This window comes from Lutzomyia longipalpis, chromosome 4, assembly GCF_024334085.1.
Source record: "Lutzomyia longipalpis isolate SR_M1_2022 chromosome 4, ASM2433408v1".
Classification (NCBI taxonomy): domain Eukaryota; kingdom Metazoa; phylum Arthropoda; class Insecta; order Diptera; family Psychodidae; genus Lutzomyia; species Lutzomyia longipalpis.
The window spans coordinates 21,456,271-21,475,171 of record NC_074710.1 but is presented as its reverse complement, the minus strand read 5'-3'; the positions used below and the strand labels follow the sequence as shown (position 1 = coordinate 21,475,171).

Below are 18,901 nucleotides of genomic sequence, written 5' to 3'. Positions count from 1 at the left end.
TCCATTTTGTGGGATAATTAGCCGAGAGGTTCTAATTGCTCGAATTTTGACAACTTTTCACTGCGTTTAACAACGACGAAGGTTCGAATCCCGGTAAAGACAACTGCAAATCCTTTTTTTTTCATCCATTAAAACAATAAAACCATCAAATTCGTGAGAGAAAATCGTAAATATATTTGAAAAATTGCAAAAAAAAACTGGAATAAATTTCAAGAGACTGGAAGGCGCGTGAGATGATCTAATGCGGTGCAAGAGAAAGTTTTAAACTTTTTTTTTGGTTCTCTACTGCAAAAGGACTTCCTTGCTGATGCTCTCAAGCGTCCTGAACGTGAATGCCATGTCCTCATCTGTCAGGAGACGATTGACAGAGATCCGGATACTTGGACGGGGGCATTTCTTCTCAATATGCTGCAAATACTGCGCCTTGACGAGGCACAACCCTTTGGTGATGCACTTGTCCACAATTTCCGTCAATAGGGCATCCTCCGCCTTTGTTGCTTTCTCCTCGCGCACATAGAGATGCTTTACGGGTGAAATGGGATCCCCCCGGAGACGCAGCACCGACAAATCTTCAAGTTTCCTACAAAAAACCGCCAATTTATTGGTTTGTCCGGATTTCTAACCTAACATTTTTTATCATTACATTCAATGGGGGTGAATGAGACAGAAAATCAAAATTGTACTGAATTTTATGTGAAAATCTTAGGTTAGAAATCCGTTGAACAAACCAATATTTGAATTTTAACGGTCTCCCATTAATTTAAATTAAAAAAAAACAAACCTCTGTAGCTTCCGGGAGCATTCCTGGATCTCCGCAAAGAGTTCCGGTTCTTTGTCAAATTTCTCAAGAGCACTCACAGCTGCTCGTGTCAGGAGGGGTGGGCAACTAGCTGAGAAGCAATACCCCAGCCCCGAGAGCCTCTGATGGTCCACAATAAATGACGAACCAACACAGAAGCCCCCAATTGTACCAACAGCCCACTCAAGGGTGGCGGAAATGAGATCAATTTCCGCCCTATCGATCCCCAAGTGCTCCGTCAAGCCCCTCCCCGTGGCTCCCATCGTTCCGAATGTTATACTCTCATCCAGGAAGAAGCGCAACTGGTACTTCTTCCGCAGCGCCACAAGGTCCGCCAGGGGGCACATTTCACCGGTATTCATGTAAATCCCCTCAGCAATGAGGAATTTACGCGTTTTGGCGGCTTTCTTTGGGTTCTTTGCCGCCTGACGGGTGTGCTCAATGAGCTTCTCCTCGAGATCCTTCATGTCATTGTGCCGGAAGTAGATCACCGTGCACCGGGAGGCGTCTAAACCCTTCTGAATAGCAAAATTTGCTGCTTCATCGCTGAAAATTCATTTTTGGGGAATTTATTTACTTCTTTTGCGGAAACTATTTAAATTAGTTTGAATTTGGCGCGCATCTGTGGTGGGAAAGATCAAGGTGGTGAAATTGAATGGTGAAAAGGGAGATGTGGTGAAAATGAAGCATTTGCGACGGAAAAAATGTTAATTATTCGTTCAAAAAAAAGGCTTTTTCGTGAACAGCCTTATATAGTTATTTTATGAATATTGAGTTCAAAATTAATACAAGACTATGTCTTTACAATCCCTGAATATTATATGACCACAAAAGAACATCCCCAAGGACTCACAAGATCAGTAAGTACGAATAACCGAAAATTTTTGAGTTAGGAATTTTGCCAAAAATGTCTTATTTGAGCTCAAAAATCGTGGACCTGAAAGGATTAATTTGAATTTAGCGCGCATTTGAGGTGGGAAAGTCAAGGTGGTGAATTCTAATGGTGAAAAAGGGAAATGTGGGGAAAATTGGCGACAAAAAAAGGTTAATTGTTCCTACAAAAAAATTGTTTTTCTATGAACAGTCTGAAGTTGAAAATGAGAAATCTGAGCTATTTTTATTGAGATATAGATTTTCTTTAATCATTCGATCTTGACCCGCAGCTTGAGAGAAACATCCGGAATTCTCAAAGAATAAATTAGATACAAACGAAAATACAATTGAAGGGTTAATAGAGGTTGTAGAGAGGTTAATAGGTCATACAGAGATTGTTATTTGCAGTCTCCCTCTAAAAAGATAAGATTTGTAGCTGATATTGTGATTGAAAGGATTGAAAAATCTCCTCACAAAAGCCAATTTGAATTTATTTAACCCTCCGTTTGCCATGAGGGGGTATGTGATTGACTCCAGAGTTCTGGTTTTTTTAACACAAAAAACTTGATGGATAAAACACTGCTCTTTTTCTGATTAATAATTTGTCAATTATCTAAGAAAATCGTAATGAAATTTCAGATTAATTCGACTTTGGCAGAGAAAGATTATTAACAAGAATTTCATTACACGCATAATTAGATTTAAAAATTACATTCAAAAAGCGCAGAAAGGGAATTTTCAAACGAAATAAAAAGTATTAAATGTAGAATGAAACGTCAAATACTTAAAAGAAATGTAATACATTAGAAAAAGAAAGTAAATCGTAAGAAAAGAAGCAATACACGTAGAATAGAAAAAGGATCGCCTAACGTTAAGAAACAATGTAGAATATAAAAAGAAGTATAAAATGTAAAAACAAACGTCAAACGTTAAAAATTAGCATCTAAAAGTGTCAAATGTTCGTAAAGAAATGTTAAATAGTCTTTTTAATTCATTTATTAATTTTTAATTCGCCTAATTTATAGGTTAGGATTGCGGTAAATTCTTGTAAAGATTTCAAGGAAGACGTTCTAATTGAGAAGGTCCTCTTAAGAAAACTATCCCAGAGTACCCATAAGATCAACTTGTTTTTTTTTTAATTGATAAAAAACGTTAAAATAGATTTTACAAAGAAGTTGACAGTTATTTTGAAAACATTTGACATTTCTCGACTAACGTTTGATGTTGATTTTTGATGTTCGTCATTTTTTTCAAAATTTTGACTTTTATTTCCAACACTTGACGTTACCTTTAACTTCAAAAGCTAATTTTGACGTTTCTCTTTGAACGTTCATTTTGATGTTTGACATTCCTTTTCCAACTTTTGACAATTTTTTTCTAACATTTGACGACTCTGTTCTAATATTTGACGATTTTTTCATACTTTTGAATATTTTACTTAACTTTCACATCTCTTTCAAATGTTTGATATTTGGTTCATTGTCTGACATTTCATTTCTAACGTTATCTTGTTTTTTTTTTTTTAACCTTTTTTAACGTTAGAGGTTTCTTATCTCTGTTTTTATCTCTTTTTAACGTTTGCAAGTTCCCTTTCTAATTTTTTGTTAAAATAATTCTTTTCAACAGAAAAGTTTGAATTTTCCGAACGTTAAGAGGGTATATAAGACACCCAAAAACCCTCCCTGACTACGCCCCTGGGTTAAGATATCGTGAGAAAATAAACCACAAATTTATTTTTTGTGAGTCAATAAATTAATTTCATTATCAAATTGATTTAAATTTAAATGAAAAGAAAATCAATAAATTGCAAAAATTAATTCAGAGACGCGCCTCTTCAATAATTTTGTGCAAATTCAGCTTTTTAATCGTCTTCTTTGATCACCGCGGAGTTGTTCTTATCGCAATTTAATCTCTCTCAGGAGGAATTTAAGCAAAGAGAATGAAATTACAATGCAGGAGGTGAAAGTTTGTGGACTTCCTGCCTTTCCTCAATTGATAAAATAAACAAAATAAAACTATAAAAATTAAATTTCTTTATCAACTCACACAAAACAGATGTCCGTGCGCTTAGCATAGGCTGGGATTGCACTGGCAATGGTGGAGAATCCGTACGAGTACACCACGGCTTCCTCCATGTCCATGAACTGCGCGAGTTTCTCCTCAAGCTCCAGGTGAACGTCGGTGGTGCCGTAGAAGCCACGAGGCCCGCATGAGCCAACGCCGTACTTCTTGAGACTCCGTATAGCATCCTCCTGGATGCCATCATCCTCCAGGAGCCCCAAATAGTTGTGTGTGCCCAGATTCAAGCAATCCCACCCATCCACAGTGATCCTCTTCCCCACACGACTTGTCACGAGGCGTGGGCTAAGCGATGGGTGATCCAATGGGGTGTCCCCCACAAGAGGCTCCGGATTCCAATTGGCAATGAGGTCAGCCTTCTCCTGCGCCGTGAGATTCTTGGTCTTCTCGTTGTTCTTGTTCTTGTGCAAAATCAACCAAATCACCAAGATCACCAGCACAGCTTGCAGCGAAAGGGCAAAGAATGATGCCTACAAGAAGAGGAGGACTTATCAATTGACGCAACACCCACAAATTGCACCCAGGAAGCGCCCCACCTTGTGGAAAATATCAAGAATCTCGTAGAAAATATACGGCATGTTCACCATTTCCGTTTTACTTTTTATTTTTCGGAGGAAATTACAAAGAAAATTCAAATTCTTCCTTTTAAATTCACTTCCTGCACTTCACTTCCTCCTCACTGCATAGCTCACAGCACAAATTAATCCCCGAAATTCACGTTTTTTGCTCACTTTTCTCTTGGACGAGCCCTCACGCGCTTATGAATGAATCACTGAAAAAAATCACCGGTAAGCTGAACACTTATGGGGGTGAAGAAAAAAATTGGGAAGGTGGTAAGCTTAAGTTGGTGGGAATTAAAATTAACCCTTTTACGTTCTTTGGGTCTTACGTTGATTCAAACGTGATGAATTTAATTGTTTTTCCAAGATAATGCGTTGAATTGAACGTAAGTTAGACCAAAGAAAAGTTTCTGATGTAGAAATATTCTCTGAAAGCCTCCATGGAATTGCGATTAAAAGTTCGAATTATGTTATTTAATTTTTATACTTTTTATAAAATCGCTCAGGAAAGACACTTTTTTATTAAAGAAAAATTAGTTTTTTTCCTATTATCTTAGGTTGCAGAAGTATTTTCTATTTCTATTGGGCTGGAATATTTTCACAATTTATGTACTAATTCTAACGATTGCTGCATAACGTTGCCGAGTCTTTTTTTTTTTTTAATTTTATGGAACATAAAATGTTAATGTTTAATTTTTAGCATTCAATATCTACTACTTGTCGTTTTATAACGTTTTATGTTTTTTTTCTAACGACGATGACGTTTATTTCTCATATCAGTCAGTCTTTAACTAGAGAGGATGACATATACAATTTCGAAAACTCTGAAAAAATCGCATGTTTTATTGCTTGGTCATCTTAGTCATATTATTCATGTCGCTCAGTGAACAGAAAAATTTAAATTTTCTACCGTAGCTTCATTTTCTTTTTTACGTTTAATTTTTGACATTTCTACACATGTTTGACATTTTTTTTCTATCGTTTGACTTGTCATATTAAAATTGTAAAACCTTTTTTGCGTTTCCTGTTAATTCCGAGGTTGTACCGAATTCTAATCTTAGAGAATCTGTCCGGGACTTCTAACGTTTGACATTTATTTACAATTTCTGATGTTTTTTACGTAATAATTGAAAATTCCGTTTAGATATTTATTTATAATTCAGAATAAATATTAAAAAATCAACAATTGAAAGTTTTTTTTTAACTCAATTTAACGTCATAATGGTAAAGAAACTCGATGCAGTCCTAAAAAATAAGAAATTTTCCGATGATTACAATAGACGAAATATTTACTTTTTGATCATTTACATTAGCAGTCACCTGAAAAAGTTTCCCTCCATCGTAAGATTGTATTTTTAGTTTCCAAAAGCCACCACCATTAGCGAATGGAAAAACGAGGGCGTTGCTTATCACTGAAGAGGTTATTGTGACAGATCAGCTGTGAAATCAAAACAATTCCCGCGAATTTTTACTCTCATGGAGTCTTCTGCGAATCCGCCAAATCCTGACCAAACAAAAGCCCCAGAATCTCTCTGTCGACTGTGTTTAGCAAGGGAGTGTCATATAAAATCAATTTCTGACTATGAATCCCAAAAGAATCGTCCTGGGGAGCTGCAAAAGCTCATTGAAGAGGGAACTGGAATTCAGGTGAGCTTCCTTGGCTTCCTTGAAGGATTTTGTTTTGAATTTTGATTGAATTTCCTGATTTTTTGCCCACCTTTCAGATTGAGCAAAATGATTTAGCAAAGGGCTTGTGTGCTTCCTGTGCCGGGATGGTGGTTACCGTGGTGAAATTCCGGAGGAAATGTCAGAAAATCAACATGGAAATGCGAAATCTCCGAGAGGAATTCCTTAAGGAGTCTCCTGCGGATGATATGGAGCTTCTGCTGTACTACCTTGAGAATGAAGTGGAAAAACTAGAAAGTTCTAACCATGCAGAGGATCCAGAGCATGCCACAGAACATACAGAGACCATAGAGCTTAGGGAGATTGAGAATCATCCTCCTCCATCACCAGATTGTGCCTCCAGGGATGCTGAAATGCATGAAGAAAGTAATCATGCAAGTTCCTCAGATTCCATTGGAGATTTGGGAGAAATCGATGAGAACGAGGAATTGGAGTATGTGGATAAATGGGAGAGGATGAGGAGGATGAAGAAGAAGTCCCTGGAAAAGAAAGTCTCCAAGAAAAATTCAAGATTTAGTGATTCCAATGACAGTGAGGAGGAGTTTCAGAAGTTCTTTCCGGAAAAACCAAAAAGGGTGTGGAAGAAGAGGCCTCCGGGAAAGAAAACTTCCAAGAAAAATGAAAAATCATCTAAAGCATTGGATTCTGTTGAGAAATTAGGGAAGAAGGGGGTCAATGAGGTCGAGAAAAAGGTTAATGTGGATGGAAGGAAAAGGAGAAAGAAGAAGGAACCTCCGGAAAAGCCAAAAAAGGTCGTTTCTCAGAAAAATCCAGGGCTTTGTCATATTTGTGGGAAGCACTTTAACTACATCAGTGTCCACAAGTTGAAGCACCTAAGTGTCCTGCAGCACAAATGCGACGTATGCGGGAGGTATTTCCGCAGGAAAAGTGATCTCCGGCAGCATGAAAGGTACCACAGAGAGCCCCAATTTGCATGCGAAATCTGCGGGAAGCGTGAATACCGAAGGACAAAGCTACAAATCCACCTTCTGCAGCACACAAATGAGCGCCCCTTTGTCTGCGAAGTCTGCCAGAAGGGCTTCCGGGAGAAGAAGCATCTCGTTGTCCACAGACGCATTCACACGGGTGAGAAGCCCTGCGTTTGCACCATTTGCGGGGAACGCTTCACAACGCAAGCTGGATTGGCGCAGCACAAGAAGTCGAGGCACAAAGCAAACACGATGAAATAAATTTCATTAAAAAATGCTGAAGAAATGTTTTAATTAATTTGTCTTACAAAACATTACAGAATAAAGAGAGAAAAAAGAATCCTTACGTCCTATAAATTGTGTTTTTTTTTGTTCAGGGGTACAATTTTAATTTAATTTATTAATTATTTTCCTTCAGAATTTCAGTCAGATTTTTGGGATTATTTCTTTAAAAAAAAATTTTGCTGCAAAATTCCTTTTTTTTGCATTATTTAGCATCCACCGGAAAAGCAATTTTTCTTACGACAGTAGAATCCGAGAGTTCTGCATTTCTCACATAGCATCTGTGGATGGACTTTTGATTGATCCGACACATCCAGCCCATCAGGCTTCTCAAGGGGTCTCTGGAAAAAAATTATTTCAAAAGAAAAAAAATAGTTTGAGAATCAATTTTATTTTTTAAATTAATTAATTTATTTAGGAAAAAAAGAGAAAAAAATGATTTTTTAAGCGGTTTGAAAAGGAAATTTTTAAACCTAAAAAAGGGTTCAAAAAGGATTTTTTGAAATATCCCAATAAACATTTCTTCGACTCAACGAGTACTCAATCTTTGGCTCAATTTGTTTGACACAAGTAGGCGGTAACCTTTTTGAGGACAGCGTGGCCAATTAGATTTTAAAATTATCACCTAATTAATCTCTGTGAAGGGAGTTTTAATTACTTCAAATTCATCGCGAAAGAAAATCCTGAAAAAAAGCATTTTCTTTTTGAAAGAGAGTTAGTTCAAAGTTTGAGGTTAGAACTATCGATCCATTCTCATTTTTTCATAGTTTTTTAAATTCAATGCATTTTCACAACATCCTTCTAATTTTTAGAGTATCTTTGTTTATTTTTTGCACATTTTTTGGCTTTTTAGTGCTATATTTTCCATGCTAATTATTATTTTTTTAGATTTCAGATTTCATTTATTGATGTACAAAGAAAAATATTAAAGTTCTTCCTTAGTATTGCATTAACAATGAAAAAAAAGCTTTTTCTTCTTGAACAGATCATCTGCAGTAAACACCCTGAAGTAAGCAGCGATTCTCCCAAGGATTGACTCTACAATTCTAACGTTTGAAGTTTGTTTACTAACAATTAACCCTTGGAATGCGGAGCGGGGTCGTTGAACGACCCCAGCCCTATATTTTGTGCTATAACTTAATAAATATAAAAGTTAGCGTTCCCATCTTTTGGAAATAAGTTCCTTGGTTATCTGAGGAGGTTGTGTAAAAATTTCAGCTAAATCCGACCACCACAAGAAAAGTTATTAAGGAAAATGTAGAAGAAGGGAATTCAAAAATTGGTGTAACGGCCATGCTGCGGAAAATTTTTTAGAATGAAGTTAGTCACATCATAAATCATATGGTTGAAGGGGGTTGAAGGGTTGTGTTTACTTTTTCACTTTACCTTCTCAGTGTTAGAATTAACGCGAATAAGTGACATAAACAACATAAAACATAATTAGAAGCATATAAATGTGCAAAACAATAAAGAATATTCGAGAAATATTGGCATTTATCACGGTGCGAGAAGTGAGGGGAATGCGGGGAAGTAGTGGAAAAAATAGTGATTGCGGTCAACTTCGTGGCAAATTTCTCACGAAGAAATTGTGAAAAATGAGTGAAAAAAGTTTTTCCCTAATATTTTCTTCTGCGTGTTTCCGGGTGGCGAATTTGTGATGCAAGGGGCAAGAGGACTATATAAGGAATCTATAGGCACTAACCCGACAACTCCAGGTTGTATAATTTGGGAGCAAATTTGCCTTCTTTTTGGGGTCGTTGAACGACCCCACCTTCGCATTCTACGTAACTACCAAGGCCTCCGCATTCCAAAGGTTAAATTTTTAAGTAATTCTGGAATATTTTTCTCTTTTCCTCATTGATTTAACAAGTTTTCCCCAAATCGAATCATAAAGTTTGACTTTACTTCCGTCATAAAAACTCTCTGATTAAAGTTTGATCAAATATGTAGCCAAGTTTGATTAAATAATGATCATATCTCATTAGCGAAGCATTTCACAAAATTCTTCAAGTTGGAAGAAAATATTCAAGAAATATTGTCCTAGATTATGTAAAAAATAAATTAATTATTTGTATATTGAGCTCAATGTTTCATCAAATATAGCTCAATTTTTGCTTTAATTTTGCTTTACCTACTGCAAATTATTTATTTATGATTTTTTTGCAGCTGCAAGATTAATTTCATTCATATTGCTAAAGAATTTGCAAAAAGATCTGTAAACAATCTTATTTTATAAACAAGAAGATATCATTTTGCAATATCAAATACCTCAAAGTAAGCAAATTTTGTTTATTTTATCTTGGCTTTGAGGGAGATAAGAAAATGGCATCAAATGAATGAAAAAAAAAACTTTCATTCTTTTCAAACATTTTATAGAATCTTCACCTGCTTATGTGGGTACACATTGACGTGGCATTTGATGCACTCCTGACCCATATTAGCCCATGAATTCCCCGACATCCACTTCCTCTTGCATTTGGGGCATTTGTACTCCCCGAAGCATCTCTTCTTGCCCTGATATGGTGTCTTTCCTTCAGCCTTTGGGCGTGCCTGCAAAAGTTTATTTTTCTTCTTATTGGAAGTCTTATCGCACCACATTCGCGCGGCATTGCATTACAATCAGCACAGCGGAGTGCTAAATCTGCAAATTCTGCAGCATAAAGTTGAAGCATAAATAAACTTTTGAGAGATCTCTAAATTACCTGCGGACAGTCACGTATGTAGTGGCCCTTCATGAAGCATAAATGACACAAATAGCTGGGTGGTGGCTGTTTTGGGGGTTTCTTTGTATCGACGAATCCCTTGGTGATGGTGAGACTCTCAATGGCATCGGTGAGCTCAAGGATTTGCTCATAAGTTGGTGCTGGCGGGGATTCAGGTTGATGGCTGCTGGAATAGCTTGGTGTAATGTAGGCATTCCACAGAGGCGATACAGAAGATTGCTAATAGGCAGAGAAATTGAATAAAATTAAAATTTAAATCAAAAACAATCTCATTGATCAATAATTGATCATCCGTGGGGACCTACATTGACTCAATATTGAGATCAATGATTGATCAATTTTTGAGCCAGATTTTTTTAAAGAAACGTCTGATAAGAATGTCCTTTCAAAAATAAAAATCACAAAGGAGTTTATTCATTTTTGAGCTACTGAGGAAAATTTTATTAATGGATTGACCATTAAAAAGTGAATGAAAAATAACTATATTTGACTTAGAATTTGATAAACTACGTCCCCATTTTAACCTTCGTATCTTTTTTGTGGTATATGCTTTATGCTTTTTTATTAAAAAGAGCACTGAAGCATATGCTTCATGTAAAAACTGCAAAATGACGTACAAAGACGTAGTTTTTGCATTTTCTAGTCCTTTTTTTATTATTTTTCATTCATTTCATCATTCAGAAAATGCTGTTCAATTGAAGGTAGAAGCTTTTGTTTGTTTAATTCTAACGATTGACTTTTAATTTATAACGGTATATGCTTATTCTGACGTTTAATGTTTGTTTTAACGTTCTTTTTCTAACACACAATGTATTTTTTCTAACAATTGATGTTTGTTTTAAAATTCCATCGTTCATTTTAAATCCTTGACGTTTGTTCCTGCGTAAAAAGTTTCTTTTCCACCATTTGAGGTTTTTCTATCTAACGTTTGACATGTAATTTTAGCTGTGATTCTTTCTTCAAAGAAGCAAAGCTTCTTTCTTGACGTTCATTTTAACATTTCACCGTTCTTACTGAGAAAAAAATTCAAGTTAAAGTTTGAGGTTAAAACTATCAATCCTCCAATCAAAGTATTTGTGAAAGTGCAGCATATGCTTCATTCAAAAAATCGCAAAACAATGAAAGCGTGGTTTCTGCATTTTCAAGTAATTTTTATTGAATTTCATTCATTTTTCGTGAATTTTCGGGCAAATCTTTAATTTTATTTTTAATCTATGAAAAATATGAAAAGTTTCTTTGGCTTATATGCTTTTCTAACATTTTATCTTCTCTGGGAGTATCAAAATGAATAAACTCCTATTATTTGAGAATCCCTCAATGCAATATTCTCAAAGGATGTTGTTATTTTCTTGTTAAGTGTGCTTCGTGCACATTTATTATCCACGGAGATGGCGGTTGTTTTAACCTACAAAATACATACATTGGGGCTTTAGAAGAGGGGCGCTTTATCATTTGCTTAGACTACTTACTCTATTTTAACCTTAGGGCTTCAACGCCGCCTCTCCTCTAACTACTCTCTTCTTTGCTTGCACTAATTCTATAAAAAATATTACATAAATTAAATTGTATTCCCTTTTTCACTTATTTCTCTTATTTTACCTTTTTCAATCGTTTCTCAATCTTTAACTTTCTTAATCTATAAGCCACACGTGCTTCTTCTTTGACTTCCTCACATAAAATGTCTACCTAATTCTTCTTGTTCTTTTTTTCTATCGTAATTCTTCTTCTTCTTCTATTATATGATAAACTTTAAACTTAAAAATCTAACATTTCTCCCCCACGGTGCGCGAAGCACCCAAATCAGGGGGTTCATCACTTGCACAATACTTTACAGCCAGTCTTCTTGCTTCTATCTATTCATGATCGACACTGCTTCTCCATCACTGTTTGGCTGCTGCTTTTTCTTCCACTTTCCCATGAATCTTTCAAACTTCCTCTCACCGTCGTAACGTACTGCTTCAATCTTCCCACGGCGGTCCAAGAATCGCCGGATTGCTGCGACGGCGCTGTCAGCTACCCAATAGATCGCAATCTTCAAACATACGGCTCGTCTAGCCAGTAAGGTGAAGATATCACCCCAGCGCTTCTTTTGACGGCGTCTCACAGCTTCACTGACCAATCCCAAATGTGTGTGTGCAGGACGATTCGGGGAAAACTGATATTTCGCCCATGTACACCACACTGCAGCTTTCATCTTCACGTATCCACGACGTACTTCTTTGATTCTTTCCTTCTTTGCCCAAGCAATGTCTTCCAGCTCAATCAGTGGGGGCTCCCCCACGTTATTCTCGCCACTGATTCTTCTCTCACGATGCTTTTTGAACCAACGCAAGGCACAAAATCCCAATCGCGCAATTTCCATCAGCTTGCGCCACCAATCGAAGAATCTCATCACGTCCGGAAGCATGGGTTTCCGGATAACCTCACAAACTTTTTCTGCTGCTGGCAACATCTCGGGCTCATCAATCACTTCTTTCTGCTCCTTCTCTGTTGACCATTCACTGTCACTGACCTGCATCTCAAGCGTATCCTCCAAACATTCGCCTAAATGCGTATTCAAAACTGCGTCCTGCAGCTCCAGACGGGGAATTTTCACCTTTTTGGTCGGTGCCACGCGCGTGCAAACTATCAGACACTCGACACCTACTCCCTCTGGATGAATAACTCGCAAATAGACTTCTCGAACTTTCTCAATGCCTTTCAATTTCACAAACTTTAGCCACTGACAGCACAACTCTCCACTATCTTCAGGGCTCCATCCAATCTTTGCACGACGAATCTCCTGTAGGATCATCCTTCCTTTCACTACGAACATGCCAATATCTCCCAGAGGACCAAATATTGACATGACTAGCCGGAGAAGCTCTCGCATCGTGGGTGTCTTTTCACCATAAAGAATATCGGGTGGTACACGGTGGAAATTTGCACAAAAAGTAAACATGTCACCGTCAAACATCTGTCGTACAGTGATCGCCTTATCGAACGAACTGTCTTCAAACTTCACTCCGTCTTTATATGAATAATCGGCTGGTAGATCATCCAACACTTTCACATCACTTGTACACCAATTTACCATGCGAAAATCTTCTGCACTTTGCACTTTTATGACTCCCCGCACCAACTGCTTGGCCTCATCCGGAGTGTCATGAATTTCGAGGTAATCGTCACAACAATTGAGAATCTCCTGGATGGCTTCCGGATGCTTCTCATTCAACATCTCATTGTTGTCAATCTTCACATTCACGGCAAGTGTGGGTGAGATACACACTTCCGGCTTTGACAACTTTTTATCATCTTCACTAAACGGCTGCAAGTATCCATCGTGGACATGCTCCGTCATCTTCTCGCAGTACTCCTGGGTCAACTCTGGGTCTTCGTCCAGCTTGTGCTCGTGCTCGAGCGGGCGAATCATCGCGACTGGGTGGTCTTCTGACACCTCAGGGGGCTGCTCATCTTTCCATAAATTACTTTCTTCGAATCTACTATCTTTTATCACGTCTGTAGCCAACTCCAAAATTGTAAAACTCTTCTTATCCTCTCTAGGCACTGCATTCTCGACTGTGTGATTTACATCAAAGTCCTCAATAGTGAATGACGAATTGTTCACATCGCAAATCTCACCCACTTCTTCAATTGCAGTGCACGCATACTCCATGGGGGTTTCCGGACTGCGTCCAATTTTACCCATGACTATCCATCCAAGCCACGTCCTGATCAAATAAGGCGCATTCCAAGCACCATGTATGACTTCTCTAGCGGTGATTAGGGCAACATTATCCACTCCAATGAGAATCTCAGGCTCTGCATTTTGCATGGGCTCAACTGGACGCTGAGTCAAATAGCTCCAGTCTCGCGCAAGAGCCGTCACATTGGTGGTCTGTTTCGGCAAAGACATCACTGCTACTGTACGAGCACCCTTCACTGTAAACTCCTTTGCGCGATCAAACGTTCCCTTCACCCTGAACTCTACTATTTCAGAATCTTTCTCCAACTGTGACGCAGCATTCGCTCCCTGATACACTAGTGGCCGCACCGGCCCGGACAGACCCATCTTTCTCGCCAAGCTGGCCTTGATCATCGTGATTGAGGATCCATCGTCCAAGAATGCAAACGTCCTTACTGTGCCCTGAGGCCCAGTCACAATCACCGGAATAATCTTCATGAGAATCTTATTCTTTGCAGTTGAGTACGAGTACATTGTGGTGTTCACATGTGGCACTATCTCATCCCGCGGGGCGGTAGAGGGGCCTGGTGTAGGCTGTGGTCTCTCTGTCGGCGTGTGTAGCAACTCATGATGCTTCTTCCCACAACCATCTATTGAACACCTCGACGTTCGGCGGCAATCTGCTGCTGGATGTCCTTTCATCAGGCACAAGAAGCACAGACTCCTATTCATGATCAATTTGCGACGATCTTCGAGCGCCGCTTGCACTAGATGTGGACAATTATTTGCGAAGTGGCCTTCCTCATCGCAAATATTGCACGTCTTCTTCTTATCTTCTGTCGTAGTCATCACTTTATGCGTTTTCCCACTCCTCTGATTTTGCTTCCCTTTTTCTGGCGACTTCTCAGTGGACATCTTATCTCTGGATTGCATGATGCGCTTCATTGCGGCCTCAGCCTTCTTGTTTAGGAACTTCACTAGCACATCCAAATCTCCGAACCCACTACTTGTATCTACTTCTGACCACTGAATCTTCATATTTGTAGGAAGCTTCTCGACAATTTCCCAAATCAAGTGGGGACTCTCTTTGTAGCTCGCACGTCCCATAATCTCCAAGGATGCCATCAGATTCTCCACTGCACTCGCAAACTTCATCACTGATTCAGGGTCCTCTTCTCTAACTGCAGGAAGCTCCCTGACTTTCTCTAGCATAGACATCACAAGGAATTCGGGACACCCAAATCTCTTCTCAAGTACATCAAGGATACGCGGTACATTCTTGCTGTCGTACAAAAGGAATTGCACGGCTTCTCTGGCGTCACCCTTGAGGCACTTGTCCAATCGCGTAATATCTTCTGTGGGTGTAAAAGCACATGCAGCAGAGGTGCTTCGCCACCAATTGATGAAGCCTGGCCATTCACGGAAGCTTCCGTCGAATTGCTTCACCTCTCTCGTCAACGTCTGTCGCGCCATAAACATCTGCATGTCTGACACGTACCTCTCTGTCGGCCTGGGAACTTCTGGAACAACTGGGGCTGGCTTTTCTTCCAGCCGGGGCTTCTCTTCCAACCGGGGCCCCTCTTGCACTTTCCCAACCGGCTCATCATCATCAAAATCATCGTCGACTCTATACGCCACCACGGGAGTCTTTTTGTGGGGAATCGGTGTGGAGGTCTTCATGTGAAGGATTTCCATGGCCTTTTGCTTCTCTAGCTGCGCAAGACGCAACTTCATTCTTGTCTCTGTGATTTCTAGGTCTAGTATACTCTTCTCCGCAGAGATCATCTTCAACTCCTGAACATTCTCTTTGCCAATGGATTCCTCGCTAAATCCACGAAACTTCTCATCTTTTGGCGGAGACTCCTGTCCCGCCGTCTCACCTTTGTTCTCACCTCCCGGGGGCGTCCTCAACATCTTCGCACAATAATAACTCCAAAATAGAGTTAAAAGAATGTTATTTTCTTGTTAAGTGTGCTTCGTGCACATTTATTATCCACGGAGATGGCGGTTGTTTTAACCTACAAAATACATACATTGGGGCTTTAGAAGAGGGGCGCTTTATCATTTGCTTAGACTACTTACTCTATTTTAACCTTAGGGCTTCAACGCCGCCTCTCCTCTAACTACTCTCTTCTTTGCTTGCACTAATTCTATAAAAAATATTACATAAATTAAATTGTATTCCCTTTTTCACTTATTTCTCTTATTTTACCTTTTTCAATCGTTTCTCAATCTTTAACTTTCTTAATCTATAAGCCACACGTGCTTCTTCTTTGACTTCCTCACATAAAATGTCTACCTAATTCTTCTTGTTCTTTTTTTCTATCGTAATTCTTCTTCTTCTTCTATTATATGATAAACTTTAAACTTAAAAATCTAACAGATGTTCTCCAACAGTTCCCTTTTAATTTTCCTTAAATTTTTAAATAAGATTAAAATTAAATTTCTCCTCCATGTTAAAAAACTATCGAGCAGCATGTTTTGCGTTGGTCAAAGTGGGGGCATCAATGAAAATCATTTTTGTATCAAAAGCGTGCGTCTCATTTAAAAATAGCATTTAAAAGCGATGAGAGAGTTTAAAAGAAAAGAAAAACTGACACAATTGAATGTCTCGCGAGTTGATGATCAAACTGTGCGAGAGATGCGTCTTGAAAAATTAGTAAATTGCTCCTCAATTAATTTCAATAGCTGTGCATTTGGGATGGGAGATTGTTTCGGTTTTTTTCTTCAAATAATTTATGAGGAGAATGAGGAAGAGGGATGAGCTCACCATGTAGGCTGGTGGTGGTTCTGTTGCATCCACAGAGAGGTAGTACCAATGATGGGGTGCCTGATATGATGCACCTGAGGTGGATTGATAGGAGTTTATGTAGGAGGGCATTGATGTGGCCTGCGAGGGTGTTGTGTAGGGCATCTTGGAGAAATTCCCATTATTCGCAATACTCGGTGAGAGCTGAGAGATCACGGTTGGTGGCATGTCTTGCGCGAGATTTCTCAATCACTCAATTTAACCAAAAATCATCACTTTTAAAGCCAAAAAGAATTTTTTTTGCTGAATTTTTTCCACAAAGAAAAATTAAAGAAATTTTCCAGAAAATGAAGACAAGAAAAAAAAACTTTTCTCGTGTCTTGAGAGTCTGTGAGAATTGAATTTGATCTCAAATGTACACCCCGCACTGAATGTCTTGTGTTTAGCTCTCTGAAAATATCTCTTGGCTATTTTTAACCTAAAGAAAGAAATCGTTTTACAGTTTTCACTCTTGAACCACGTTCCTCATTGAAAAACTTCTAAATATGCAGCACATTTTTCAGGGAAATTTTAATTTTATTACTTTCCCATCTAGTTTTCTCACTCAAACACTTTTTTTTTTAAATACCTTTTAAAAAACTTTTAAAATTGATAAAATGCAGTTAATTTGAAATTTTTTTTAAAGGACTTTTCCGTTTTTTTTAAACTACCCCCGTCTTTTGAATGATCAGCGATCGCTCGGCGGGTGATCACACGCGTGGACGATCACACAATGATCATTGGAGGATCATCACACCACGAGGGAGATTGAGGAATTTAGGAAGTGATCTTAATTGCAGACGAAATCCAACTGATCTCCTCACAAACTGCAAAGCACTCGGATTCTCAGAGAGAGACAGTGAGAGAATCAAAACGAAATAAGATCGACGATCGTCGTGTGTTTTTGACTTCATTTTCTCTGCCTCCCGCGGGATGTGGATGAAGGGTGAAATGAAGAAAACAGATGATCCACACACGCAGCTAATGTAGCGTGTATTCGTGAATGTGATGAACTTCCTGGTGAAATTTTCTCGGAATGAAAATTCCAACAAAATGTGTTTGAATTTGAATACAGTGGAACCCCAGTACAACGACCACTCGGATGTACTCTTCACACTCATTAATTTTAATGCGCGAGAGTAGTATAACCAAGCGGTCGTTGTACTGGGGTCCCACTGTAAATCATTGATCGCCTAAGACGCCTAAGATCATTCCCAAAAAGGAAGAAAAACTTCAGAAAATGATCTTATTTGAATTTTCCTACATTTTTTTCCAGTTAAATTTGGAGGATATTTGTATCCTTCATCAGGTATTCATATGCTAGAGGGAAAATTAAGGATTTTTTTAAAAATATTTATTTTTAAATTTTTTTTGCATATATTTTACATTATTTTTCTTAAACTATATATTCATAATCTTAAACTATTTTCTTATAAAAAAAATTATTATTTTTAATTCTTTAAAAATAGTTATTTGGGGATATTTTTAAAATTCAGTTAGTTTATTATAAAATATTCACTCTAAAATGACTAATAATTGGGGAATTTTATAATTTTAATTCAATCAAATAATTTCAAACAATTAAGTAATTCAAACTGAAAGATAACTTTACACAGATTACCCGTTTTGATTGAATTTTCAGAACGAAATTTTTAAAATTATGTGTAATCTTTCGTTGATGCCCGTTGAGAACCTCAAAATGAATAAACTCCTTCATCAAGCTTTTCTTAAACGACTCATTTGCTGCAAAAGGGTTAATTTTTATCCTTTTTTTTGACTATATTTTCTTTAATCAATTTTATTCGATTTTGAGGTTTTAGCGCCACTTTTGGGTCTCTTATCCTTTGCTTAAATCTTCATTAATTCCTCTCGCAATTCAAATTAGTACGTTGCTCGTACACATTAATTAACTCCCATTCGAACGTTTCATTATAAGAAAATAAACTTTCCACCCTTCGTGGGTTTTGTTGCTGGCAATAAAAAGAGTCTAATTCAAGGTGTATGTGTGGCGACTGCAAAAGGGCTCACCCCCACCAACCCTTCCACATGTTGGAGATTGCGGAGAAGAAGGTAAAAATGTCGAAAGGGCTTCTTGTTGGGGGTTTATTTTAAGCCCATCGAGGAATTTCTTTTTATTTTTCGTACCACGGTCTCCATGGCGATTCAACAAACCTCCCCGATGTTGGAACCAACAACTCGCCAAATACCCCCAAAGTTGCTGCACGCGTCGCGCGTTCGTTTTTAGTTTCCTCCAAACCGTCGTTGAGGATTTGCCTGTTCTTTTACTCCGTTGATCGGTACCTTCGGAGGAGTTGAAGTGAAGTGGAAAAGTTTAAAAGTTGATTAAAAAGAAAAAAAGGAAAATCCGTTAAAATTTGCAATTGAACAGAGGATTAAATTCAAACAAAGAACTGTTAAAAAAGTAAATATAAAATGAATATTTTTAAAGAAAAATATTTCTTACGCAACTTCTTGTGTGCAGAAAATGATCGATTTGTAGTCTCAAGGTTGTTTCGTT

General features: G+C 38.0%; 4 protein-coding genes across 5 annotated transcripts; 1 reads left to right on the top strand and 3 right to left on the bottom strand.

Annotated features, from left to right (window-relative positions):
* Positions 1 to 150: 150 nt before the first annotated feature.
* LOC129794863 (serine palmitoyltransferase 1) lies at positions 151 to 4,546 on the bottom strand. The gene is made up of 4 exons (XM_055835764.1): positions 4,288 to 4,546; positions 3,719 to 4,221; positions 782 to 1,345; positions 151 to 580 (listed from the first exon to the last, which is right to left on the bottom strand). The coding sequence occupies exons 1-4, from the start codon at positions 4,336 to 4,338 to the stop codon at positions 283 to 285; spliced, it is 1,416 nt and encodes a 471-aa protein (XP_055691739.1). The 5' UTR covers positions 4,339 to 4,546; the 3' UTR covers positions 151 to 282.
* A 1,174-nt stretch (positions 4,547 to 5,720) lies between these two features.
* On the top strand, positions 5,721 to 7,277 carry LOC129794861 (zinc finger protein 287-like). The gene is made up of 2 exons (XM_055835762.1): positions 5,721 to 5,958; positions 6,036 to 7,277. The coding sequence occupies exons 1-2, from the start codon at positions 5,788 to 5,790 to the stop codon at positions 7,185 to 7,187; spliced, it is 1,323 nt and encodes a 440-aa protein (XP_055691737.1). The 5' UTR covers positions 5,721 to 5,787; the 3' UTR covers positions 7,188 to 7,277.
* Positions 7,189 to 17,196, bottom strand: LOC129794862 (zinc finger CCHC domain-containing protein 24-like). Its single transcript, XM_055835763.1, has 4 exons — positions 16,366 to 17,196; positions 9,911 to 10,150; positions 9,594 to 9,758; positions 7,189 to 7,549 (listed from the first exon to the last, which is right to left on the bottom strand). Exons 1-4 carry the CDS (start codon positions 16,570 to 16,572, stop codon positions 7,418 to 7,420), a joined length of 744 nt encoding a protein of 247 aa, XP_055691738.1. The 5' UTR covers positions 16,573 to 17,196; the 3' UTR covers positions 7,189 to 7,417.
* Positions 11,622 to 15,969, bottom strand: LOC129794860 (uncharacterized). Of its 2 annotated transcripts, XM_055835760.1 has the most exons (3): positions 15,808 to 15,969; positions 15,678 to 15,745; positions 11,622 to 15,613 (listed from the first exon to the last, which is right to left on the bottom strand). In XM_055835760.1, exon 3 carries the CDS (start codon positions 15,507 to 15,509, stop codon positions 11,781 to 11,783), a length of 3,729 nt encoding a protein of 1,242 aa, XP_055691735.1. In that variant the 5' UTR covers positions 15,510 to 15,613; positions 15,678 to 15,745; positions 15,808 to 15,969; the 3' UTR covers positions 11,622 to 11,780. The 2 variants fall into 2 exon arrangements, with proteins under 2 accessions (XP_055691735.1, XP_055691734.1); XM_055835759.1 differs by having other exon boundaries at positions 15,678 to 15,969.
* Positions 17,197 to 18,901: the final 1,705 nt, after the last annotated feature.